The sequence below is a fragment of the Chiloscyllium plagiosum genome, chromosome 11 (genome assembly GCF_004010195.1).
Source record: "Chiloscyllium plagiosum isolate BGI_BamShark_2017 chromosome 11, ASM401019v2, whole genome shotgun sequence".
In the NCBI taxonomy this organism is placed as follows: domain Eukaryota; kingdom Metazoa; phylum Chordata; class Chondrichthyes; order Orectolobiformes; family Hemiscylliidae; genus Chiloscyllium; species Chiloscyllium plagiosum.
Genome location: NC_057720.1, coordinates 32996208 through 33018552, shown reverse-complemented (window position 1 = coordinate 33018552; position 22345 = coordinate 32996208). Strand labels below are relative to the sequence as shown.

The following is a 22345-nucleotide window of genomic DNA, read 5'->3' as shown; positions in this document are numbered from 1 at the left end:
TGGGCGCAGGTTTTGCAATTCCTGCAGTGGCAAGGGAGTGTGCCACGACGGGACGGTGGTTCGTTGGGGGGCGTGGACCTGACCAGGTAGTCACGGAGGGAACGTTCTTTGCGGAAGGCGGAGAGGGGTGGGGAGGGGAATATATCCCTGGTGGTGGGGTCTGTTTGGAGGTGGCGGAAATGTCGGCGGATGATTTGGTTTATGCGAAGGTTGGTAGGGTGGAAGGTGAGCACCAGGGGCGTTCTGTCCTTGTTACGGTTGGAGGGGTGGGGTCTGAGGGCGGAGGTGCGGGATGTGGACAAGATGCATTGGAGGGCATCTTTGACCACGTGGGAAGGGAAATTGCAGTCTCTAAAGAAGGATGCCATCTGGTGTGTTCTGTGGTGGAACTGGTCCTCCTGGGAGCAGATACGGCAGAGGCGGAGGAATTGGGAATACGGGATGGCATTTTTGCAGGAGGTAGACAGGAGACAGAGAAGGATAAGCAGGTAGTAGTTAACTTTGTCACAGTCAATAGGATACCACATGGACTCTGATAAGACCTGCTTTGGCATTGTGCTGGACCAGAAACTTGATCGAAAGGATTCATACATGGATTCCAAAGAAGATGGGAATGGATTTGGGAAATGGCAACGCATTCAAAAATAAGCTATATAACTTACAAAAATTGGTGTCAGATCTCAGAACAATCAAAATACAAACCACGTTGGGGTGGGATTCAAAATGGCGGCGAGGTAGTAATTTGTTTTATCCCCCACCTTACTTTTTTTGTAAAAAATTATTGTTAAATGGTAAAGTAACCGTTTAAATCCTTTTGAGTGTGTGAGAATGACTAAGGGGAAGCAAATGGCTGAGTCTCAACACTCTAGACACTTGAAAACAGTGGGACGGCCCAAGACTAACTGGGAAAGCAGCTGCAGTTCCCTCTGCAGCTGTGAAAGAAATACCTACACAGTGGAACGTCGTGGAGAAACTCGGAACAATCCAACACCTAAGCCAGGAGATGAGGGAAGAGACTTGTAATCAACTGGAGCCATCTCAACCAGGTTGCAAAAGCATGAGGAGGAGTTGGAAGGGCTTGGAGAATGAGTTGAGAGGTTGATCAGTGGACCGCAGTGTCGAAGACCGAGGTTGAGTCCTCGGCAGGGCGGATCCAGGCCGTTGAGAAACAGGTTCTGGCCCTGACTGAGCAAGTCGATGACCTGGAAAATAGAGGTAGGAGTAAAAATATCTGGGTTGTTGGTCTGCCAAAGGGAGTAGAAGGTGGGTAGCCAGCAAGTCTTTTTGAAGACTGGTTGCCACAATTTCTTGGCTGGGATGCCAAGGCCGAACGGGTAAAGATTGACAGAGCTCACCGGGTTGCGGTGCGCAGATCCGGTCAGCATCAGTGCCCCTGCCTAGTTCAGATATGATTTCAATGCTACAGGGACAGGCAGAGAGTATGCAAACTTCTGGAAGGTTGGCGAGAGATCCACAGGACCTGACCTATCAGGGAACTAAGATAATATTTTTCTGTGGCAATGAGCCATAAGAGGAAATCATTTGATGAGGTTAAGAAAAGTTTAAAGGACCTTGGTATTCAATATATGATGAGGTACCCAGCATTGCTTCGTATTACTTACAAGGAGACTTTGCGGTCATTTCATTCCTTGGAGCAAGCCAAAAACTTCTTGGACACTTTAAAATAATGTAGATGTATCTATGGACATGGACAATAGTGTCTGGGTTTTTTTTTGTCTTGCTTGCTTTTATTTCTTGTACTGTCACTCCTTTCCCAAAGAAGCTGTTGGTGGGTTTTTTTCTCAGAGCTGGAGTGGTATTGATATATTGTAGGGGATGGGCAGAGTGCTCACTGTTTTCCTTATATCTTTGTGTTTACAATGTCCTTGTTTGGTTTCTTCCATTGCTGGGGTTTGGGGTGTAGCTGGAGCTGAAAGCGGGGATGGGGGTGTGTGGGAAATGTAAGCACCCTCTGTAGGCAGGGGGTAGACTTCCCCATTAAGAGTCTTTTGTGTTTTGTAGTTAGTTTTTTTTTGGTATTTTGTGAATAGACTCTATGAGTCTCCTTTTGAGTATGCTAAGTGTGCAGTAAGACAAATTCTTCCTCTCGGCAGGCGACTGTAAAGGATCTTGGTTAGTAGCATTCTCAAATGGTGCACCTGGAATATCAGAGGGAGTCATTCACCAGTTAACAAAAAGGAGTTGTCAAACCTTAGAAAGGAGAGGGTGGACGTTGCTCTGTTACAGGAGACTCATCTTAATGACAAAGAACACTTGAAATTACAGCAGGGTGGGTTTGATTGGGTGTTTTTCTCATCTTTTAGTACTAGGAGCAGGGGAGTGGCAATACTTGTCCAGAAGGGTCTCCCATTTAATTTAATAGATTGTGCTAAAGGTGAGTATGGTCAGTTTGTTATTCTTAAGATCCTTATACATGGTGAGGAATATGGTATTTTGAATGTCTACTGTCCTCCAGTCCACTCTCTTAAATTTCTAACTGATGGCCTTGGCGCAAGGCATATTATTGTGGGGGGAACACTAATTGCATTATGGACCCTGTGCTGGAAAGAATGCCCAAAAGCCCCCCAAAGCTTTCTCCACAATCTAAACAGTTGGGTGGTCTATGTGTGGAACTAGGGTTGGTAGATATTTGGAGATGTTTACACCCTACGGGCAGAGATTTTACATTCTTTCCCAAACCTCATAAATGCCACACAAGGATTGATAATTTCCTAACTCCAGCAGCTTTTATTTAGATTTGCTGATATCCTGTTTGATTGGGAATATTGCCATCTTTGATCATGCAGCAGTGTATTTAATGGTTAAGATGGAGTGTGAGGCAACGGGCTCACAGTACTGGCGAATGGATCCCTTCATCCTCAAGGACAGCAAGTTTGTAGAATTCTTCTCTCGGGAAATTTGACTTTTTTGGCCACCAACTTAGGAAGAGCTAGTAATCTGTCCATTCTTTGAGAGGCTGCTAAGGCCTATGCTCAAGGGATAATTACCTCATACTCTGCCAGCCAGAAGCGACAAAAGGGAGAGCAGCAACATCTGCTTGAGGCACAACTGAAGACAGTTGAGATGGCATATTACAGTAGACAGTCAGTGAGTAAGCTGCAGCAGATCACAGCCCTTCGATCCACTTTAAACGCCATGCATACAGCAAGGAAGGAACTTTCCTTTGCGAAGCAGATGTTGTTTGAGCAAGGTGATAGGCCGGGTAAATACTTGGCATATTTGGTCAGGAAGAAGAATGCCTCACAGTCTATTGCTTCTATTAGAGAAGGGAATGGGACTCTTACTTGTGATGCTAAAAAGATCAATGAGGCATTTTGGAGGTTTTACTTTGAACTTTACCAGTCTGAATGCTGAGAGGACAGATGGGATAAGATGGAGTTTTTTTTTAGGAATTTAGATCTTCCTAGTGTGTCTGCTGAACAGCCGTCTCTCCTCAGTGCTCCGTTAACAGCGCAAGAGATACAGGAGGCGGTGAGGCAACTTCAAAGTGGAAAGGTGCCCGGGCTCTGAGAGCTTGCCCAGTGTGTTTTAAACAAATTTGTAAACATACTGTCAGGACCGATGTTAGACATCTATAAATATTCACAGTCAGGATTGCCTCCCGCCATACTTGTGAGGGGCTAATAACTTCCTTATCCTCAAGAAAGGGAAGAGCCCAGAGGACTGTTCTTCTTACAAACCCTTTTCGCTTTTAAACTCTGATTTTAAAATTTTATCGAAGACTCTGGCATTGAGGTTGGAAAGAGTATTGCCCTCTATTGTTAAGGAGGATCAGATGGGCTTTATAAAGGATCACAGATCTTCTAATAATGTTAGGAGACTGCTTAACATGACTGAAGTGTGCCAGCAATGGTCAGTTCAAGGGTTGATGGTTTCCTTGGACGCAGAGAAGACATCTGATCGGGTGGAATGGCTGTATCTTTTTTATACCCTGGTGTGGTTTGGCCTAGGTGGAGTATTTACTAGATGGGTAAGGGTCCTTTACAGTGATCCTCTGGCAGCGTTTCTCACTGATGGTATAAAGCCTGATAATTTTAACATTAGTAGAGGCAGTCAGCAAGGCTATTCCTTCTCACCTTTGCTCTTCACATTGGTGATTGAGCCGCTGGCAGAGGCCACTTGTGGGACTTCTAATATGGCTGCCCCAAAGGTAAAGTCAAAGGTGCATAAGTTCACATTATATGTGGATGACGTTCTCATTTTTCTTTCGAACCCAGCAGTTTCGGTGCCCCAGTTGATACAATGTATTAATTCATTTGGCTTTTTCTCAGATTATAAGATCGATTTTTTTCAAAATTAGAGGCTACGCCTATGGGGGTCTTGGGGGAAGGTGCGTTCCCCTTTAAGTAGCACAGGGAGGCTTTCTTTATTTGGGCCTCTCTGTTAGCCCTAGTTTTGATCAGTTATTCAAGGCTAATTGTGTTCATTTGTTTGACAAGATTAAACAAGACCTTCAGAGGAGATTAAATAAGACCAAAGATGAGGGGGGTGGGGGGGCCTTCCAATATCACAGCGAGGTTGAGTTACTTTTATTAAAATGAATGTTCTTCCTCATTATTATACCCTCTGCAGATGCTTCCCATACTTTTTCCTAGACAAATGTTTTGGAAATTAAATGATTGGTTTAGTTTCTTTATTTGGCACCATAAGCAGCCTCTTATCAAGCTTACGAAATTGCAAGTGCCACAGTGGTTGGGAGGAGTGGATGTCCTGGATGTCAGAAGATATCAATTGAGCTCCCTTTTATCTTTTGAGAGTGATTGGGTCTGTGAGGACTTGGTGTTGATATGGTTGAACATTGAGGCCTCCCAGGCAAAGTGTCCTCTTATTAACCTGTTGCTTCAGGACAAAATGAGGATAGTTGCGGAACATTATTGCAATTCAATAGCTTTTAATACTGTAAGAGCATGTAGGGCATGTCACAGATGGAGGGTAATATGTCTAAAACATTGTTACATACTCCCATAGTTGGTATGCCAGGTTTCCCGCCAGGGACAATGGATCCCGGGTTCAAGTCCTGGGCAGATAGGTGAGTCTCTTGTTTGGGTGACCTGTTTGAAGATGAAATGTTAATATCATTTGATCAAATAACTCATAAGTATGGATTATCAAGCAGGGATTTTTCAGATCAGAGATTTTATCCAAAAAGAGACTACACTTCCTACTGCGCGTTGTAGATCTGATACGGAAAAGAAGGTGTTTCAGGCTAAGAGCACTCTTTCAGTGAGTACTCTCTACATTTGGTGGTGGTGGGGGGTTCCTCGGGTGACATCGAGCGATTATGGGAGGTCTGGGAGAGAGACTTAGGGTTGGAGATCCCTCCAGAAACTTCGGAGGACATTTGTGAGAGTGCAAGGAAGATTGATATGTAATAGGACTAAGGCTATGCAGTTAAAGATTCTTCATAGGGCTCATTTGGCCCCAGATTGTCTTGCAAAATTTAAGTAGGGTGCATCTTCAATGTGCCCCAAATGTAAAATAAATACAGGTACCCTCACTCATCATTAGTGGTCTTGCCAGAGGTTCTGTACATACTGGAGCGCTGTAGCGGGAGTAACAGAGAGACTTGGGAACCAAAGTCAAGGTGGACTCAGTTTCTCTTCTCCTGAGTTTGCTGAATTTATCGCCCTTCGATGTGCATGGGAAGCAGCTTTTTAGCATCCTCACTTTTTGTGCGAGGAAGGACATTCTGATGTGCTGAGAAACCCCCGGGTTTGTCAGGGTGGCATAAGTTAATTATGGAACACATGCCTTTGGACTTTCTTACAAACATGGTACACGAGAAAACGGACAATTTTTATAAGACATGGCAGGCCTTTTACAATTATTTGGAAGGAAATCTGTCCAGCATTTTAATTACGGCTTTTGCTAGCCATGGTGGTTTGGTTTAATAAGCCTAATGTCCTGAGAGGAAGAATTTTGAGCAAACATAGGTTTAATAATTGATGCTGTAGAAGGTTGAGAGCGGAGGTCTTGTTACGCTGAGTGGCGTTACTTATTTACTTATTTATTTATTGATGTGTAATGAGTGTAGTTCTTCTGTACAGTAGTATAGTAGTTGATTTATTGTTGTTTTTGTTATGTTATATTTTCATATTTTTGAAATTAATAATTTTGTAACAAAGATTTTTCAATAAAAATATTAAAACTATACATGCCATGTAATTGCAGAAGCAGGTATGTAATTAAATAGGTTAAAGTTGGAAAATAGGATTGAAAAGAATACATTCAGGTCTTAAGCAATGCATATTAGTTTAGTCTGAAGAGTAGATATGACATAAGTAAATATTTGATACCTTTAAGCATATTAGAAAACATTATCATGGAAGAAAGTAGAATACAGTCTTTGGATTCAAAAGACATCTCAATCTTTGCAAATCCTAGCCCTCTCACTTACAAATGAATTCTCATCTGGCTCGATCAACTATCATATAGCACTCTGAAAATAAAACATTTATTTTCATCTGGTGAAGCCTGTGACATGACCAGGTGAAATTTTGTTGTTCGGTCTTTGCTAGTTTGGAAACTAGTGCATGGAGTTATGTCTCAGCTGACTGATTTTACCTGTATGAATTCTATAGATATTGAAGCTCAGCATTGGCAAGGTTTTTGTTTTAAACAATAAATATAATGCTCAAATGAAAAACAAGGTGATAAAATAAAAGTTAATTGAGTAATATAAATTGAAAAGGCAAGACTGAATTTAAAAAAAACGTAATCGTTTCCATTTCTTTACTAATTACCTTAAATTTGTTCTCTTATTATGATCTCAACAAACTGTGAAGCCAATCCATCACCATTTATTTCATTAGAACAGTTTATAGTCTTAAAGATAACAAACAGGTGTTTATCATTATTATTTGCAGCTCAAAAGCCCATCTTCTCATGTCTTGCTTCTTTACTGTGACTCTCAATCCTAGCAACACATTTCTCATTGACTTCATATTATTCTTATTGTGGGATATCCAAAACAGACTGACCACAATCTAAATCATGTTGTACAAATTCAACATTAATTCCTTGCTTTTCTATTCAACACATGACCAGTGATTCCATTCATGGCCTTGATGGCTTATATTTTCACTTTTAACTGCCTGGGTATCTAAATATTCAAATTCTTCTCTCCATTTAAAATCTGACTTTCTTAAAAACCAACTTCTTTCGATATTCTTGCTTTCAAAAGGTCTACTTCACATTTCACTCTGTGAACCATGCCCATCATCTTTAAGCTCTCTCTCCTAGGTCATATCTTCCTGAAGTCTTTTATCATCCTGACACAATTTGCCATACCTTTCAATTTGTGTATTCAACAAATTCTGATGTTGATCCATCAATTCCTAAGTCCTGATCACTTATGCACATTATAAATTAGTGCAGCTCTAACACAGACCCTGTGAGGCCCCACTCACTGTGTCTTTCCACTTGAAGAAATATCCTTTTACTGTAACCTCTTCTTATTGCCCTGCAACCATCTCTATCTTTTATATTATCATATTTTACTTAGTGAGGATAAAGGCTCACGACAGTAAATCTTTTGTGGTACATTATCACATTTTTTTTTGAAAATCTATCCAAATAGATCTTTGCATCTGCTTTATCTCTCCTTAGCTATTTCTTCAAATAATATTGTACGGTTGATTGTACGTGGAAAACGCACAGATGTGATCTAGTAGTTTGTAGCACAATAGAAGTGACTGTTCTGCCATTGCAACTATATTTGGTTGATTTCTTTAAATGCAGATGCATTATAGAGAAGCTGAACAAATGGGCACAAATCTGCCAAATGGAGCATATATGGGAAAGAAATGAAGTTGGCAGGGAGAATAAAAAAGCAGAGTGTTACTCAAACAGAGGGCAACTGCAGAATTCTGAGGGGTAGATAGATGTAGTTGTTTAGCGTGTGAATCACAAAACATCAGTATGCTAATATAGAAGGCTAATGGGACACTACACTATATTACAAATGGAACTTAATATAAAAGTAAGGATGTTCTGCTTTAGTTAAGCAGTACATTGGTGAGACCACATCTCAAGTACTGTGTCGTTTGGGTCTGCTTTTTTAAAGGAAGGATGGAAATGAGATGAAAGCAGCTCAGAGGAAGTTTACTGGATTAACATCTGGAGTAAATGGATTGCCTTACAAGATTAGGCTGGACAGCTGGGCTTGCTTCCACTGGAGTTTAAAAGAATGAGACATGACCTGATTAAAGTGGTCTTGACAAGGCGGATATGGAATGGATGCATCCAAAACTAGGGGTACAGTTGTACAAGTATGGATCATCCTTTTAAAACAAAGATGAGAAGAATTTTTTTTCCTCTCAGTGGATTGTGCAACTTCAGACGTCTGCCTCAGAATACGTTGGAGGTGGGTTCATCGAGTACTTTTAAGCTAACATTGCCGATCACATGACCAAACAATCCTAATTATATAATTCCATCTTTCATCCACTTTTCTTTCATCTTGTCTTGAATATTGACTGTTTCCTTGCCTCAACCACCAACCTTGGAAGTCCCTTGTACATTTAATGTTATACATATAACCCCTTATTCAAGTTCCTCAACAGGAAAATAAATGTGCTTCTATCTAGACTCTCACGTCTATTCATAAATTTAAACAACTAAAATGTTGACCTATAATTTACTTTGCTCCACTAGAAGAAAAGATTCAATTTCTTAAATCTTTTTGTTTCCTTAATAACTAGGATGCTAAACTTCACTTCTTTCCCATATATGCTCCATTTTACACTCCGCAAGATCCTTGTTACAGCTGAAGCTGGAGGAGTGGACTGTTGCTTTAAAACTTATTGAACAATAAGATCAATCAACCAGGTGTCTTAATAAACACAAGTATTAGTTTATAATAAAAAAACCTTAGTCAATGAAGATGCAATAAGTTGTTAAGACATACAGAGGGTAAAGACGAAATATAAATGCTTCCTCTAAAATGGTCCAAAATTACATATGCAAACCCACCATGTATTCTCTTCAACAAAAGAGGGAAAAATGGATTACTCTGCACAGATTGGCTTTACCTAAAAGAAAACCATTTGGTTATTAGAGAAGGAGAAAAGATAAAGCATTGACTGTTTGAGAGGATATTGCTCTGATATCCTGGCATTTGTGGTCAAGTTATCAATTATGCATGGTTGTCTGGCACAGCTGGTTCAGGAAACTCAATACTGAGACATTCCTCCAATCACATTTTCCGATAAAAAACTAAGCAAGAGGGTTCTTTCACAAATCAGAGATCATTTGGACAGCCCTTTCTCACACGCTTCTTGACCCCACCTCATTCTAGATACCAAAGCACTCTCCATCCAATCATCATATGAACAGCCCCAGTAATGGTCTACAGCAAAGCAAGCTACCTCCAGTCTTGTGATTTCTGTGAGACCTCGATAAAAATAATTGCAATGCCCACAGTGACCTATTATCTTATTAAATAAACCACTCTTAGGTATTTCCATAAAACTTGAAATAAATTTTGAAAGATTATTGGAAAATTAAGTTATTGAAGAACTGTTGAACATGCAGAATCTTCATAACACCCTCAATATCATTCTTTAGCTTCACTATTTTACTTCTGGAAAATCTGGAATCCCAATTTTTGTTAAATAATCTTATTGACCTGGTATCAAAAGAGAAAATGCTGGAAAATCTCAGCAAGTCTGGCAGCATCTGTAAGGAGAGAAAAGAGCTGACATTGAGAGTCTAACTAACCCTTTGTCAAATCTCAGACCTGCTGAGATTTTCCAGCATTTTCTCTTTTGGTTTCAGATTCCAGCATCTGCAGTAATTTGCTTTTATTTATTGACCTGGTATATTGCTTTCAATTCCTGAATGCTTGTATCCTTAAAACTCTCTGGTTTTGTTTTTCTCCTTTAAAAAAATACTAATTTTAATTGTGTACATTTAATGGCAAGATTCACTGTTATAAAACTATACATTATCAATCATTCAGAAGGATTAAGACCCACTTGTTTTGGCTCCCGATTCTAGGCAAACAAATCTCTCAAAACACAGCTACGGACTATGCAGTACTTACAATACTTTGTTTTGTTCTCTAATGGGATGTGGACATCAGTGGCCCAGCCAGCATGTATTGCATGTTCTTTGAAAAGATGAGGGTGAACTGCCTTCTTGAACCTACAATGCCATTTAGGGAGGGGGGAGTTCCAGGATTTTGACCCAGCACCTCTGGAATTCAGCTCTTCTGTCCATGTTTGAACATAGGCTATTATGAGGTCACGAGGTGAGTGGCACTGGTGGAACCTAAACCTGGCGTCACTGTACAGCGTTGAAAGTAGGCTGTTGGACTGGTAATGGGTTAGATTTGTCCATGCTTTTGAAGGACATCACTGGGCAATTTTTTGTATTGTCCATTTCCAAGTCAGGATGGTGACTAGCTTGTAGGAAAACTTGCATATCATAGTGTTCCCATTATCTGCTTCCTTTGTCCTTCTAGATGGTAGTGGTTGTGGGTTTGGAAGGTGTTAAGAATTTGTGACAAAGTTTTGCGTGGATATTGTAGAAATGCACACTGCTGCTACTGAGCATCATTGATGGAGGGAGTGGATGTTGGTGGATGTAGTACCAATCAAGTGAGCTGCTTTGTCTAGATGGTGTCATGCTTCTTAAATGTTGTTGGAGCTGCACTCACCCAGGCAAATGGGAGTATTCCTTCACACTCCTGGCTTGTGCCTTGTAGACAGTGGACAGGTCTTGGCACATTTGGCTATGAACTGCTTCAGTATTGGAAAAGTTGTGAAAGATGCTGAACATTATGCAATCAACAAACATCCCCACTTGTGACCTTATGATGGAGGGTCTTCAGGAACTCCCACAAAGATGTCCTGGAGTTGAGATGACCATAAGAAAGTGAGGACTGCAGATGCTGGAGATCAGAGCTGAAAATAGGCTCATGCCTGAAACGTCAATTCTCCTGCTCCTTGGATGCTGCCTGACCTGCTGAGCTTTTCCAGCAACACATTTTCAGCAGTTGAGATGACCATAACCACAGTCATATTCCTCTGTGCTAGGTGTATCTCTAACCTACAAAGAACTTTCACCCCCAATTCCCATTGACTCCAGTCTTGCTGGGTTCATTGATGTCACACTCAGTCAAATGTGGCCTTGATGTCAAGGGCTGTCATTCTCCTCTCACCTCTGGAATTCAGCTCTTCTGTCCATGTTTGAACATAGGCTATTAAGAGGTCACGAGGTGAGTGGCCCTGGTGGAACCCAAACCTGGCGTCACTGTACAGCGTTGAAAGTAGGCTGTTGGACTGGTAATGGGTTAGATTTGTCCATGCTTTTGAAGGACATCACTGGACAATTTTTTGTATTGTCAGGTAGTTGTCAGTGTTGTAGCTATACTGGAACAACTTGGCTAGCCGTATGGCAAGTTCTAAAGCACACGTCTTCAGTATTATTATAAAGGTGGTAGTCAGGGTCCATAGCCGTTGCAGTATCCAGTGCCTCAAACTGTTTCTTGACATCACATGGAGTGAATCAAATTGGCTGGCAAGACTAGCATCTGTGTTGCTCAGGATTTCTGGAGGCGGTGATGGCCTTGTGGCATTATTGCGAGACTATTAATCTAGAGATACATGTTTTGGGGCAAGGAAACTGCAGTCCTTACCTGGTCTGGCCTATATATGATTCCAGATTCACAGCAATGTGATCGACTCTTAAATGCTCTCTGAAATGGCCTAGCAAGCCATTCAGCTATTTTAACCACTAGAAAAACAATTCTGGGTAAGTGTGGGGGGATTAAAACTTCCTTCATAATAATATTTTTGCACAGTGGCTCATTCAGAATTCACATTATTTTTTAGTTTTAACTTGGTTTAATAATAGAATATTTCTGATCCATGCCTCAGCTTTTGAGGCTCATTGCTGCTGAAGCACTTCATTGCACAGGGAGCCAAACATTCACATCTTAGAAGCCCTGTCTCCAGAAAGGCACAATAGTGACAGGAATCTGAAGTCAAAGGTCAACTATTCTAAGTTTCTAAAATGATCACAGTAAAGGACACATTGCCTGGTGTTGTAGAAATCATTTGAGCCCCTGGTCTTTGGTGAGTTAGCAGATCTCAGCCCCTGCAGCTGTTAGAAATTGCAGCTAGTCTCTCTGGAATAGTAATGAAATGAAATTTTTTTAAAAATCAGTCTGATTTGATAAAATAGATAAGTGTAGGCAATACATGGAAGAATTTGGGACTTTTACCTAGAGATGTCAGCCGTCACTCAACGGAGACCACTTTCACCTGTTTGGAACAGTATTCTTGACCAAATGCATTTCATTTGTTACAGCAATGACCGCCCTTCAAAACCACATCGTAAACCACACTTTAAAACATCCTGAGATTGTGAAAAATGCTTTACCAGTGCAAGTCATTAATTCTTTAGTAATTCATTTATAAATTATCACAATGTAGATGTGGTAGTGAGTTGAAGTGGTGAGGGCAGGAAAAGAAAATGACAAAAATAACTTGAAAAGGAAATTCTTCAAAGGAACTCTACTAAAACCTACTTTTAAAATTTAATAAAACTTTCAACCTACGGAAAACTGTGCCATTGCACGAAATTGCTCATTATCATCAGCTGTAATATTTCTCCAATGTTTGTGGAGAAATAAATGGCTAAGAACAGACCATCATTTTCTATATTTGTGGTGAGGAAGGAGGGGTGGAGAAAAAGTGAGCAAAAGGAAATTTCAAAGTGAAAGCAAGCAGATTCAAATTGTTAAAGAACATGTACGTACACTGAATTCTTCCATAAATAATTGAGCACAAAGCTGCCGTGAAGCATTCCATTAAGCAAATGAGAAAGGGCTAAATTATCATCAGACCACAGACGAAAAATGCAATTCGATTCTGTCCTGTTGGAACTGTAAATCCTTCACCGTTCGTCAATGGATTCATCATATTTATGCCACAGTAAAGCTGTGTTGACTGAAACAGAGTCTGCTGTAGCTGAATAACCATCAACTTGTCCAACTAGGCTATGGAATTAATTTTCCCCCCACCCCCACTTCTCCTTTGTGTACTGGCAGCTTATTCAAAAGACATTCTGAACTGAATGTTCCACCAAAGATGATGATTAAGGTCAGATTTTGGATTCATATTGCATAAAGACGCCATTTTTCTCCTGTAACATGTAATTAGGTTTTAATCTTCAGCCACAATACTGCAGAGACAGAAATGCAAGCTATTGGTTTCTAACCTTTACCAAGAAAATCAGGACAGAATGAAAGCACTTAATCCTCTTTCACAGCTCTTGTTTAAATGAAATATTATTTTATGATGAAGGTACAAGTAAATTGAATTTATAAGCTGCATTAATTTCCGAGGATTGAGACATATTTCCCAGCTGCATAATATGAACGAAGTTTTTTTTTGAAAGACAACGATACTCAGCAACATGACTTCTTAAAATTCATTCATGGGATGCAGATACCAATGGCTAGGCCAGTATTTCTAGTACATCAAGGGCACCATCTGAAATCAGTTGAGGAATCTGGACATAATTGGGTGCTGGGGCTGATCAGATCAGGAAGTCCATATTGTTACAGTACAGAAAATGGACCAGAGTCAATCCCACAGGCCCTGTGTAACCAGTTCACAGAGCAACGGCAAGTCACTCAGGGAGTTGCATAGAATTCAATCAGACATCTAGTCAGTCATCAGTTGGGATTGTCTTTCCAAATTGATCTTTGAGACCCACAGCATTAAATCAAGTAGGAAAATATAGATATTCTTCAGCAGGATCAGCATCATCAGTATCCCACTGTGCAGCACTGACAGCCAAATCTATGCAGGTCGAATGTCTTAGTGAAACTTGTTCAATGAAACACAGTTCAGTGAAGTCACTATTCATGGATTGTAAAAGTTTTGACACTGATGAAGCTAACGTCCCCCATTGTTCCCAACTACAAATATAGCTTTTTTGCTTTTCCTGCTGAAAATGTTTGGAAACAAACTGATGGAAACTTCCACAAATGGCAATGTTCCATCATTCAATCATTACAAAGTTTCACGCTGGTATGGATGTTATGGAAAGGATAGCTATCATTCAGATGGGATCTGTGCAGCCCTAAGGATGGTTAGCCTCTCTACTTTCATTCTAGTAGCCACATTTAAAATGACAGTCACTCACAGAGCTGATGATGAAAAGTGAATATATATTTAAAAATATATATCCTCCACAACCACCTGATGAAGGAGCAGCGCTCTGAAAGTTAGTGCTTCCAAATAAACTTGTTGGACCATAACCTGGTGTGGTGTGATTTTTAACCATGCTTAAAAATGTGGTGATGTATTTAAAATAAAGTTTTACCTGTGTCACCTATGTACCCTCAGAAGGCTTTCTTTTCCCTTTCACTCCCACTACATTTAAAGTGTACTCCGAGGATCCACACGAGGGGTGGAGCAAACTTGCCCTAAAGTGCAGCCTCAAGAGTTGGGCGTTAGGAATGATACAATAGTAGATCAGGGTATCATAGAGGGATTAGACGCAAAACACTGACAGTGGAGGGAAAGGGGAGATGTATTGGGTGGTGGTAATCTGCTGGAGGTGGCAGAAATAGTCAAAGATGATCCTTTGAATACAGAGACTGTGGGGTGGAAAGTGAGGGCCTGGGACAAAGACCATCATTGTTCTGGAAAACAGGGGATATCTGGACTTCAGGCTTTAAGATATGATGAGAGATAGCATAAATTACACCTGCTTTCTCTAGAATTTAGAAAGTTAAGGGATGCTGTAAGTCTATATGCTTAAAAATGTGGTGATGTATTTAAAATAAAGTTTTACCTGTGTCACCTATGTACCCTCAGAAGGCTTTCTTTTCCCTTTCACTCCCACTACATTTAAAGTGTAGTGGAAAAGACAGGGGAAATAAAGTATTTCCATTTGTTGGGGATTCTAGAACTAGGGGCACAGCCTGACAATTTGGGCCAAACTGTTCAGGAGAGATGTTAGGAAGCATTTCGATAAACAAAGGATGGTTGATGTTTGAAACTCTCTTCCAAAAATGGTAGTGTATGCAGGATAAGTTATTAATTTTAACTCAATAGATAATACCTTTGCGTAACAAAAAATTAAGGGATATGGGCCAAAGCCAGTTATATGGAGTTGGGCCACAGATCAGCCATGATCTCATTGGATGGTGAAACAGGTTTGAGGGGCTGTGTGGTCTACTCCTATTCCTATGAAGGAGTGAGGGCAGAAGTACAGGAAATGGGTCAGACGTAGCTGAGAGTCCTGTCAGTTGTGGTGCTGGCGGGATGTTGACGTGGGACGAGAGAAAGAGGAACTTGCCTGAGGAAAAGGAGGGCATGTTGGAGCTATCCTGGTGAAAGGTGGCATCATTGGAACAGTGGGGGACACTGAAAAACTGGGAGAATGGAATGGAGTCATTGCTGGAAGCAGGTTGTGAGGAAATGTAATTGAGCTAACTTTGGGATTTGGTGGATTTGAAATGGACATTATTGGACAGCCTATTCCTCGAAAGAGTAAAGTCAGGGAAGGGCAGGGAAGATTGGAAGATGGACCAGGTGATAGTGAGGGAAGGATGGAAGCCACCATTTTCCAAACTCTTTCAGTTCTGAAGAGGGGTTATGCCACACTTGAAGCATTAGTTCTTTTTCCACAGTTGCTGAAATTTCCAGCATTTTCAGTTTTTCTTTCACATCTTCAACAAATAGTTTTAAACTAGGATATGTTTAAAGAAGGGAAAACATCAGCATTTGCAGAGATATCTTCATATAAAAAACTTAGGATTAGAACAACATAGAATTGTAAATATCTACTTTTTTTTTGCATTTATGAAAAGCATCGTACCTTCTGGTTACAAATTGGTTCCATTAACATTACTGAAACATTCACCAGTGCACAAATGAGAGACATAAATAGAGCATACTACATCAGCAAAGATACAGAAGCTTTGTGACCAACAGAATGTAATTTTAATGTTTGGTAATATATACCCATTTATACATCAGCTTTCTTATTCTATTTGACAAATAGAGTAATTCAAAAATGAACAACTCAAAATAATTTAAATGATTTTTTTAAAAAAGTCACAACATACAACTGCAAACTTCAGAAAAAATCTCTCATTTTTCTGCTGGGAATTTTGTATCACACGAACAGGACATTCCCATTAGCATCTGTAAACCTTAGCTCTACTTCTCTTTTGTTTTGCAGTCCACAGAGTGCATGATGGGGGAAAGCTCTATCATTGTGTAGGTGGATGGACTGATGTTTGTGGTGAAGAGCCCTCGAGTCTGTGATGTACTTTTCTTGTTCTCATAACTTAGCATTCAGTAGTTTGACTTTTCATTTTTAATTTCATATTAGCTACATATGGAGCCTGATTTTCACTCCCTTTTTCATTCACATTGTGTACATTTGAGTTTGTTTGCACTGGTATTTCCAAATGTTTTACGTTCATACCTTTTGTACATTCTTTTGTCTCACAGTCATACAGCATGGAAACAGGCCCTTCAGTCCAAACAGTCCACGCCGACTATAATCCCAAACTACTACGCTAGTTCTATCTGTCTGCACTTGGCCCATATCCCTCCAAATCTTTTTTATTCATGTACTTATCTAAATGTCTTCTAAATATTATCCACCATTTCCTCCGGAAGTTCATTCCACACGTGAACCACCCTCTATGTAAAAAAAAATCCCTCATGTCTTTTTTAAATCTTTCTCCTCTTCCCTCAAAAATATGTCCCCTAATCTTGAAATCCCCCCCCATAGGGAAAAGACACTTGCCATTCAGCTAATCTATACCCCTAATGATTTTATAAACCTCTATAAAATCACTCAACCTCCTACATTCCAATGAAAAAAGTCTCAGCCTATCCAGCCTCTACCTATAACTCAAGCCCTCCATTCATGGCAACATTCTGCTAAATCTCTTCTGAGCCCTCACCAGCTTAATAATATCCTTCCTTAGCAGGGATACCAGAACTGGACATAGTACTCCAAGTAGGCCTCACTCATTTTCTATACAACCTCAACATAATATCCCAACCCCTATACTCAAAGGTCTGAGCAATGAAGGCAAGCATGAAAAATGCCTTCTTAACCATCTTATCCACATGTGATGCAAATTTCAAAAGAATTATGTAACTGAACCCTTAAGTCTCTCTGTTCTGCAACACTAGCCAATGCCCTATCTTTAATTGTACATGTCTTGCCTTTGTTTGTTTTACCAAAAAGCAATATGTCGAATTTATCCAAATTAAACTCCATCTGCCACCCTTCCTTTAAATCTTACTGACAATCTCTTACATGATTGGTATGAAGGACCTTACATTATATTCACCACTGCTTTCTATGACTGATGTTGTGATTTACTCCCTTCCTGCTGTTTCTTCCCCCTCATCCTACTGAAAAGGCAATCTTCATTTCAATAGAGTTGAAAGGTAGAAACCTAAAACATCATAATTTGTCTTTTTAAATTTAAAGGTGCTAATTGACTTGCTGTGTATTGTCAAGATTTCAAAATTTTCCATTTTACTTATAGTTGTTTAATGTTTAATTTTTTTTTTGATTGACAACAGAAATTTGATATCTGGTCACACGATTAACCTTGTGATTGCTGAAAGCAGCCTGGTGAAAAGGCAACCATAATTAATTTGAGAGATCACACTCTCTGTATGACGTAAGATTATAAGAATATAAGAAATCGGAACAGGATTGGGCTGTTCAGCCCCTTCAGCCTACTCTGCCTTTCAACAGGATTATGATCCAACATTTTTCATATCCACTTTGTTGTGTTTTCCCCATAACCCTTGATTCCCGGATTGACTAATACTTTATCTATCTCAGCCTTAAATATGCTCAAGGACTCTGTCTCCATAGCTCTCTGCGGCAAGGAATTCCAAAGTCTCAACCCTCAAAGAGGAGACATTCCTCCTTATCTCGGTCTAAATTCGGGCCCCTTTATGTCCTCTAGTCCTAGTCTCTCCCATAGTGGGGAGCTTAACCTGTCAAGCTCCTTAAGAATCCTGTGTGTTTACATGAGATCATCTCTCAATCTTCTGAATGCCAGTGAGTAGATTCCCATCCTGTTTAGACTTTGCTCATAAGACAATCTTTCCAACCCAGGGATGATCAATGCAAATTTTCTCCACACTGCATCCAACGAAATGATATCTTTCCTTAAATAAGGGCACCACAACTGCTCACAATTTTCTAAATGTGGTCTCAGCAGCACCTTGCACAGTTGCAATTAGACTTCCCTACTCTTATTATTCCAAACTCCTTGAAATAAGGATCAACGTTGCATTAATCTTCCTGATTACCTGCTACCCATCTGTGAGCTAGCTTTCTAATTTTCATGCATAGTACCCCCAAATCCCTTTGTGTTGCAGCTTCTGCCTTTTTTATTAATATTTAAGTAAAATTCTGTTCTTTTGCTCGCCCTTCCAAAATAAATGACTTTATTCTGTATGAGACGACACTGAGGACTGCAGTTCTGAAGATCAGAGTCGAGAGCGTGGTGCTGGAAAAGCACAGCAGGTGCTTTTCCTGATGAAGGACTTATGCCCGAAACATCGATTCTCCTACTCCTTGGATGCTGCCTGACCCGCTGTGCTTTTCCAGCACCACACTCTTGACTTTATTATGTATGTCTAGTGAGAAGCAGCTCTGTGACATTGTCACAAGTTTGCTCCAGGGTCCTAAAGACCTTACACAATATATTTCACAGAAAAGGAATATTCAGGTTACATATTTAGAAGGTCTTTAATGAAAAAAATGCTGGAAGGAGGAGCTGGTGTTAAATACTTCCATTGTTTGCCTACTGCTTTCTGCTGTGCACTTACCCAACTCATCCCAAAGCTGTCGGCACTTGTCTGTCATGCCTGTGCCTTGCTGCCTCCAGAGGGAAAGTCGTGGGTCAGCCATAAACTGTTCCGTTATCAATGTCAACATCCTAGCACCATTTGAATCCCTCATCTTCAGCATTTCTCGTACCTGTGGTGGACAACATTTAAAGTCAGTAATCAGAATGAAAACAACATTTTTCCAGAGAACTAGTGCTGCATTCTGATTCCAATGTACAAATGTTGCACATATATTCTATAAACTTTTCTGTTCTCCATGGAGTTGAATTGTGATGACTTTGGTTTTCCCCAGGTTTAGCTGAATGACATTATGGCTTATTCTAACTGCCTACCCTACCTGCAGTCATGACTGTAAAAAAACATTGAGAGGTAAATAGGGATAATTGGGTCGAATTTACCTAGGATGTGGGACCAGATCTCTTTTTCAGGAGGTGATGATGCCATAAAAAGGGAAGTGGACGACAAATTAAATTACACAAGGAAAAGGAACAATCCTCTCTCTGAAAGGAGGATGTGATCAGCTATATCAAAGGCTGCAATTTGAAGTTTAGGAAGGCTAGGTGAGACAATAAAGTTCCTCGTGATTTGGTTATGATTGATCTTGCACTGAGGAGAGGGGAAAAGTTTGAACAAAGACATTCAAATATAATACATAAACTGAATTCCAGAAGTATGTTTCCAATTGACATAAATGCTACAAGGAGGGACACAAACTCAACCTGAGAACACCCAGAAAAAAGCTTTGCTGTAACTGGTTAATGCAATGGGTTTTGAAGGTGTATTAGTGTGTCAGTGAGTGTAGGAAAATTTAAGGCAAAATTGGATAGATATTTGCAGGAATAGGTGGTCAAGGAGCATTTGTTTTTGCAACCAGCCTGATTAACCAAAATGTTAACACCAGTTTCTCTCCACAAATATTGCCAGACCTGATGGGTTTTTTTCCAGCAATTTCTACTTTTGTCTCTGATTTATAGTATCTGCAGTTCTTTCAGCTTTTATTTAGTATTTAACTCACTGCCACTTCTCTTGTAGGCATGCCCACCTTGAAGGTGTTCTGCTCCTCTCACCATCAGCTACCATCAGTTCTGAGAGAAAGGATCACTCCACCCAAAACGTTAATGCTGATTTCTCTCCACTGATGCTGCCAGACTTGCTGAGCTTTCCCTGCAATTTCTGTTTTTGTCTCTGATTAACTGCAGTCTTTTCTCATGCTGTATTTTCTTAAATTATGTATTTCCAAGCCTATCACCAAGTCATGTTCCTCTTTTAAAAATACACAGGGAGCTTAAGGTTTAATCTAATACCAGTTTACAGATGATTCATACAAACGGAATATAAGATTCAGATATTCTTAATTACATTTAGTTATTCATTCAATGTAAATAGTACTTGTCACCATTGAAAAAAACAGACTTGGCAAAATAATGGCTCTTGTTAATATTTATCTAAAGAACAAAGAAATTTAGATTTCAGAGTTTATGTAGCTTTTATTTTGATAGGAGTAGTAAGAAGAAACTCTACTAGTGCACAATGAGAAACTTTAAAAGTGTGATCAATAAGCTTCATTGCTCTCTTTGGATAGACTGTATTTCATAGGTTAATTTAAAGTTAATTGAAAATTGCTGGATTATGTTGCATTATTCTTATTCACTTCTTAGCCAGACATTTTGCACAGTCATATACAAAATATGCCAACTGACTAAGGATTTTATTTGTATCAATTCTTAAATGACATTGAAACTTCTGTGAACATGTACTATTATTAACATCAAAATATTTTGACTTACAAAGTTTCATATGATTACGCAACAAGAAGGAAACCACTTTATCTGGTTTCTGCTCGGTTGCACAATCCTATAAATCTCTGTGAAAGTTTATTTGTACAAAAGGATCAATGCTGCCAAATTTTATATCTGAATAACACCAATAGTGGACTGATTCAATATTAAGTGGGACTGGGAGGGAGGTAAAGGCCAATGCCATTCAGAGATCACCCTGCCTACTCTACCCATCGGCAAAGCAGATTTGGATGCTGTACTAAGGTCAGATTTGGCTCAGTTCCACAGATGCTCTCTTCCTTACGTGTAATAACTGACCAGCATTCCTGGTCCGGGCTCATGGATGATAAACAACCAGTCTGCTAACTTGGTGGAGGTTGTAGAACTGTGTCACTGCCTTACACAGAAAGTGGGCAAAGGGACAAATGATTTAGAGAGAATTTACTTTAAGAAATTGAGGTCAATCTTTGCTGCTCTCTCTCCCCATTAAGAGTAATAGATTTTGTTTATAAAATGTTACTTTTTTATTTCTCTTTTGCGCAGTGATATATTCACTGAATTAGTAATCCAGAGACTCAAGTAATGTTCTGTAGGCATGTGTTTGAATCTCACCATGGCATATGGTGGAATGTAAATTTAATGAAATCTAGAATTAAATACTGACATAACAATGACTGTGAAACCTTTGTTCATAATCGGATTAAGGGGCAGCATGGTGGCACAGTGGTTAGCACTGTTACCTCACAGCGCCAGGGACGCAGGTTCAATTCCCCCTTGGGCAACTGTCTATATGGAGTTTGCACTTCTCCCAGCATCTGCGTGGATTTCCTCCGGGTGCTCCGGTTTCCTCCCAGAGTCCAAAGATGTGCAGGTTAGGGTGAATTGGCCACGTTAAAATGCCCATAGTGCTAGGTCAGCAATAAATGCAGGGGAGTGGGTCTGGGTGGGTTGCTCTTCAGAGGGTTGGTGTGGACTTGTTGGGCTGAAGGGCCTGTTTCCGCACTGTAGGGAATCTAATCTAATCACTAATATCCCTCAAGGAAAGAAATATACTGTCGTTACCTGGTCTAGTCTGCATGTGACTCCAGAACCACTGCCACTGGAAACAACCACAGCAAACTCAGGTCTCTTAATCTTGCAAAGCCCTCTTGACCAACAACAACTGTGACCTCGTGCAAACATTTCATGTCTGTCTCATTGACAAGTCAAATAATGGCCTGACACAGTTATATTCACAGAATCATATGTTAAGCACAATGTTTCAGACAGCACCAACACTACCCCTGGTATCCAGCAGAGGTGGTGGCACAGTTGTACTCAGGACACCTGAGCAATGACTCCAGATCCCATGAAGTCTTGTGGCATCAGGTCAAACGTGGGCAAGGAAACTCTTGCTTGTTACCACACATTGACACCCCTTGGTTGATGGATCAGTACTCCTCCATGTTGAACATCATTTGGAAGAAGTACAGAGGGTGGCAAGCTTGCCGACTGTACAATGGATGGGGGAGCTTCAAGGTCTACGCCAAGCTCAACAGCACTATTACTGACTGAGCTGGTTAAGTCCTAAAAAGCATAACTGCTAGACTGAGTCTGCAGTAGATGTTAAGGAAACCAACATGACCTCATCCTCAACAATCCACCTATTGTGGATGTAACTGTCCATAACAATATCAATTA

The 22345-nt window shown here is 40.1% G+C and overlaps 1 protein-coding gene across 4 annotated transcripts in view; it reads right to left on the bottom strand.

The window, feature by feature from the left end:
• LOC122554281 (zinc finger SWIM domain-containing protein 5) overlaps positions 1-22345 on the bottom strand; it is a 244346-nt gene that overhangs the window by 59088 nt on the left and 162913 nt on the right. For all 4 annotated transcript variants that reach the window (XM_043699055.1, XM_043699054.1, XM_043699056.1 and 1 more), the window contains one exon: positions 18867-19017. In XM_043699055.1, coding sequence (XP_043554990.1) covers positions 18867-19017 — 151 coding nt within the window. The remainder of the gene's footprint in view (positions 1-18866; positions 19018-22345) is intronic.